This window comes from Erigeron canadensis, unplaced genomic scaffold (genome assembly GCF_010389155.1).
Source record: "Erigeron canadensis isolate Cc75 unplaced genomic scaffold, C_canadensis_v1 Conyza_canadensis_unscaffolded:44, whole genome shotgun sequence".
NCBI lineage: Eukaryota > Viridiplantae > Streptophyta > Magnoliopsida > Asterales > Asteraceae > Erigeron > Erigeron canadensis.
The window spans coordinates 6,046-11,766 of record NW_025215787.1 but is presented as its reverse complement, the minus strand read 5'-3'; the positions used below and the strand labels follow the sequence as shown (position 1 = coordinate 11,766).

Here is a 5,721-nt window from a genome sequence, read left to right as displayed (position 1 = left end):
TGATCTTGCTTGTTTTTTTTTTATTCAACTACTTTGACACCGTTTGAAGGTGTTGTTTGATGGTAAATTTCATATTTCATTCCTGTATATTATATTGATTAAGAGTGGTAATGCATTCTTGCAATGATGTAAGAGTAGCACTTATATCCTGAATTTGCTGATGCTTTAAGGACACTTATGTGAGTGTATTCATAAATAATCATTTGGCTGAACTTGGTTTATAGAAATTGATCTAACAGAAATTAGAAAAAGTTATATGTTAAACGTAATACGACTGATGGTTATGGTTTAACAAAGTTTATCAGTGTAAGTTATTGTGGTAACTTGGTAAGTGCTTAAACTTGACTTTTTTGCAGCTAGAGTCATTATGAATCGTGAAACTGGTCGATCTAGAGGTTTTGGCTTTATTACTTACAGATACAGTGATACGGAGTCTGCTTCTGCTGCAATTCAGGCCCTGGATCAAAGGGTATTTAGATTTTTTTCTTTATTTATATTGATTCATCAATTATTAATTGCAAGATTCTCAAATATTGATAGTTGCAACCTGCATTAGGCTAGCCACAATTCACTAATATGGTAATGGTACGGATGGGTTGTTCCATAGGTTCTGTTATTTTCGGGTTCTGTTATTTTCTATGTGGTGTTGGTTTCAAATATGTTCACTTTCTAGAATTCTTGTGTGATGATCATGTACGTCTATTTTGTTTTCATCAGAATTGACTGATATGTTGTCCCTTTTGTTGAGCTAAAAATTCTTGAAATAACTAAGAGCATTTTGTTATTCTTTCAGGAGTTACATGGTCGAGTGGTGAGCGTGAGTTATGCCAAGGATAGAGCACAAGGAGGTGGTGGTTATAGAGGTGGAGGCTTTGTGGTGGTGGTGGTTATGGTTCAGGTGGAGGCTATGGCAGTGGTGGGGGCTAATGGTGGTAATTATCACGGTAGTGGGGGTTATGGTGTTGAAAGTCAGAACTTTGGTGTTGCAGGCGGCGTTGATAGTGTTAGCAGTGGCGGTTATGGTGGAAATAGTTATGGCAGTGGTGGAGGCTATGGTGGGAATTCTATGAGTGGCGGCTATTTGGGTGTAGAAAATCATGGCTCGGCCTCTGCAAGTGGAAATACTGACTTTGGCCATAGTGCGGGTGGTGAGGTAGAAGGACACTATGGGGATAACAGTAACTATGGTGTAAATGAGTTTGCCTCAAGGGGTTGAAGCTCTTGCTTGTTGATTCTCACCTGGACTGCTGTTACGTATTCTCATGTGTCAATAATCTTGCAACATTGGTAGTTCGATATCTAGTGGTTTAACAGATTTAAACATATGCTGGCTCCGAGGTTACAAAGACTTTGGCTTAACAACTAATCTGCTTTGCGTGCTTAAGTGGTCTTTAACTAGAATCTTGTCTGTGCTTCTTTATCTAAAATCACACACGCACCACGGATAACTTTTCAATTGACTTATATTTCATAAGCTTCAGTTAGGAGCCGTGCTGATCTTTAACAATTGAGTATATTAGTTGTGTTCATTATTTATTGGAGGATTATTAAAAAGATTATATAGAATAAATATAAAATGGGTAAAATAGTAGTTCTGTTCTTAAAAACTTAAAATTTAGAGTAAATTTATTTATTAACAATATCCATTTCTATACTTATAACATCAAATTATTTATGTCAGTACCATATAAAGCATTTATATGATTTTTGTTTAGGCAAATTACTTAGATGAATAAATAATTAGAGACGTGTTTTATTGAATGGTTTAACTTATTGAAAATTTGCGATTGTTTTTGAGCTTTATATAAGAACATTTGGTATAGTTTATGAATAAAATAGATTTGATGTAACTGTAATCCTTAGTTATTAAAAAAAAAGTATTTTCAGAGCTTGAAAAATGACAATTAGCAAAATATTAGAAAATATGGAAAAAACAGTAAGACTGAAAAACCCCTCTTCAACAAATCCCTTCTTCAATTCCTATAGTAACTAGCTAATTAACCATGGTTTAACCCGAGATTTTTAATAAAAGTTTTATAAATAATGTTTATTAAAAAATATCTAAAGTTTTTTTTTTTTTTTTTATGTTTTATGGAATTTTAATAAGAATAATAATGAATCAATGCAATAATAGTTAAACACTATAAATTAAATACTAAATTTATGATAATCTTATGTGACTTATTGATATATATTAGTTGTATATAATTATATTTTTTTTCTTTAAACTTAAGAAACAATATAATATATTCAGTTATCTATTTAATGAGATATATTTTTCTTAAATTAATTATAATATATAATGTTTAAGGTTAAATAAAATTATAGAAAGTAAAATAAGAAATAACAAATATGATGTCATAATTTTTTAAAAACACTTGTAGGACATGAGCTTACTTACAGAAAAAAAGTTTCTAGAAACAATTCTTTTTATTAATGTAAGAAATATTCTTCAACCTTTGTCATAAGTCAAATCAACTTGGACAAATCAACTTGGACAAATAAGAGGGTATTGGAACCGCCTCTTTGTTTTCTTTCACCTAAGTAAAAAACTCATCTAAAAAGGAGTTGTATTGTCATTTTGCAAAACTAACTTAAATATTAGAGGTTTTATCTTGGATTATTTTAACATTTTAATATTTAATTGTATTATTAATATAATTAAAAATAGGAATCCTAAAGCTTATAGTATAAAAAATAGATAATCGGATTTTCATTATATAATTAGGGTGGGTATTCCCTCAATTAAATTAAGAAAAATGACTAATCCTCCTAACAAAATAGCCTAAAAATCCTCTTAACACTCTAAGATGTTGACATATGTGGTATCCACTAATTTTCTTTCCTAATCTTGCCTCCTGATTTTTCCACATGTCATAATCCAATAGTTAGGAAGATCTTTAGGCTATTTTATTAGGAGGATTAATCATTTCCCTTAAATTAAATCTTTGGTCAAGATTCAAAGGTGATTTTTGAATCTTAGACCATTGATTTTCATTATATAATTGACTTTCTTGAGTTTCCGATTATACTGTTGCTGCTTATACGTATATTTATGTATATTTATCTTTTTACATTGTCGTTGATTGTTTGTTTGTGATTAGCTTGGTAGTGTTAACTTAGCGGCAGCGTTTCCAGAATTTTCCTTGGTAGCGTTGCCGGATTTTGTTCAATTAAAGCAATAGGTAATCGGAAAAAGTAGTTCTTAGCCGATGATGATAGCGTTGAACAATACGGTTAAATGGGCGATGATGTGTTTGTAAAAATGGGACTCGGATGATCCGAGGCGTATCTTGACGGGTAAACCTTCGGGTTAGCAGCCATGGGGTCTCCGACTTTCGAAATTCCTGACCCCCAAATTCTGAGCCCAAGTTTTTTTTAATACAAAAAACGATCACTTTTTTTATTTTTCCAGCAAGTTTGATTTATATTCCGGTACCTTTGCTATGTTATCAAATTGGCAAGTTTTTGCTATTTTTGTTTGCTACACCACTAGTTTTGGCTAGTTTTTAGCAACGCCACATGTCGATATGTCATTGGGCGAAACTTACCAAAACTTGCTAATTTGCCAATCTTTTGGCACTACACCTTTACTCCTAATATTTTTTAACCTTTGTCACTTTACAAAACTAACTTAAATTAAAAAAATGAATCGGTGACAATAAATTAGAGGTTTTATCTTTGGATTATTTTAATATTTTAATATTTAATTATATTTTTTAATATAATAAAAAATAGGAATCCTAAAAGCCTATAATATAAAAAATTTAATTAAGAAATAGATAATCGAATTTTCATTATACTCGTATAATTAGGGTGGGTATTCCTTCAATTTAATTAAAATCTTTGGTCAAGATTCAAAGGTGATTTTTGAATTTTAGACCATTGATTTTCATTCAATTGTCAAAACTGTTCTAACTTGACCCCTAAGTTATAAACAACTGAGTACCCATATAATAAAGCTAACTAAAATTGGAAAAAATTGTTACCCTGTAACCTACCATGAACACTATTAAGATCATATCATAACAAAAGCCATGGCATAAGGATCTCTGCCCCATTAATAATTTGACGCTATGGTTGATGCGATTCTTTCAATGTCGTGAACAATGTTGTAAACTTGGTCGATTCAGACTCTGAATCAGCTACTTCACGAGTCGGGTTCAGTTGAATCAAACTAAAACTTGGTAAATGGTCAAGAGTCAGGTCAACTTTGGTCAAGTTCGACCGATTCGGTCAAGAATCGGCTGACTAGGGTCAAAATTCGGGTCAACTTTGGTCAATTTTATTTTTTACTTTTTATAAAAACTTTTAATAAAATCTTAAATTGTCTTAAGTTTATGTTTCTACCATTTTCCTAATTGTACAAATTTTGTATAAACGTTAAATCATCTACCATTTTCTAGCTGTAAAGATAGAGTTTCTCTCGATTTGAAGCAATTAAAAATTTAAGTTACAGAAAAAATTAGCTTAAAAAATGGTGCTTCCTAACTTAAGAAGGCAAAATGCCACCGGAGTATTTCATCACAATTCAGGCAGATCTGGTGACGAAGATGGATGGACGCGTGTGTCGTATCGGAAGAGGACTGAAAAGGCAAACCGGAGGCACTTCTCTGATGCCCCAAATATTACTACCTATTTTGTTTCAAACCTACCAGAACCTTGTTCAAACAACAAGCTTTGGAGGCTTTTTGAAAATTTTGGTAAGATATGTGACTCTTTTGTCTCGAAAAGAAGGGATAGTCAAAGGAATATCTTTGGGTTTGTCAATTCAAAGACGTACTCGATCCTGTTGACTTGGAAGGTAAGCTTGAATCGGTAAAATTAAATGGTACAATCCTTTCAGTTAATCTTGCACGCTTCGATAAAGATCACAACCCCATCAATCGCTCCTAGCCCCATGTAAACCATCAGCTCCAAAGCCGCCTCCCTCACACCACCCCCCTCCCCCACCACAGCCACCCCACCGTTCTTTTGGCGAAATCTGGCTTCTCGTACAAGGATGCTGTCAAAATGGTTCTCCTGTAAAGTCTATTCACCTCGATTCATTAGCGATACCTTATCCGGAACAATGTTTGGGTAGGGCTATCATAGCTTGCGCCAAAGACTTTCTTCTCTTTCTAACTTATGTCTGATGCTAAACAATGGGAATCTAAATGAAGTAGCTATTTCCTATATTGTGGACTTCATGTCATGCTTGTATTCAATAACAAAGATATCGCTTTGGATTTTCTCCAAAACTAGTCCGCTCATTGGGAAAATATCCTTACGGATACCTCCCTTTGGAATGGGCAACCCATACCTTGTAATCGTATTGCACGCTTAGTGTTCTTTGGTGTTCCTTTTCTGTTAGAGATAACACAAATTACAATCGTTTGGGTGGGCTATTTGGCAAAGTTGTTTCAGGTTCCGACTTTTCTTGGAAAGCTCTTGACAACTCCCAAGGTTCTTGTTTTGTGCTCACGGATTCTATCACGCGTATTGAAGGAGGTCCAAGTAATCTGTAATGACATACGTTACAGGATTTAGGTCTCTGAAGATATTTCTCCATGGTGCCCGACGATTATTGGAGAAACTGTTCATGCTTCCAACATCGGCGATTGGGAGATGGTGAATTCCGGCAATATGGAAATGCGAAAAATTCACCGGCGAGTGTGAAAACGAAAGCTCATGATTTTGGGAAGACCAACAATACACATGCAAGAAGGAAAACGAAAGGTC

At 33.6% G+C, this 5,721-nt stretch overlaps 1 protein-coding gene across 1 annotated transcript; it reads left to right on the top strand.

The window, feature by feature from the left end:
• Positions 1-356: 356 nt before the first annotated feature.
• LOC122584585 (glycine-rich RNA-binding protein 3, mitochondrial-like) lies at positions 357-1,216 on the top strand (the record flags this gene model as incomplete). The annotated part of the gene is made up of 2 exons (XM_043756656.1): positions 357-469; positions 794-1,216. Coding segments are annotated over 2 exons (536 nt in total), but the record flags the coding sequence as incomplete, so codon positions are not given.
• Between the last annotated feature and the right edge of the window lie 4,505 nt (positions 1,217-5,721).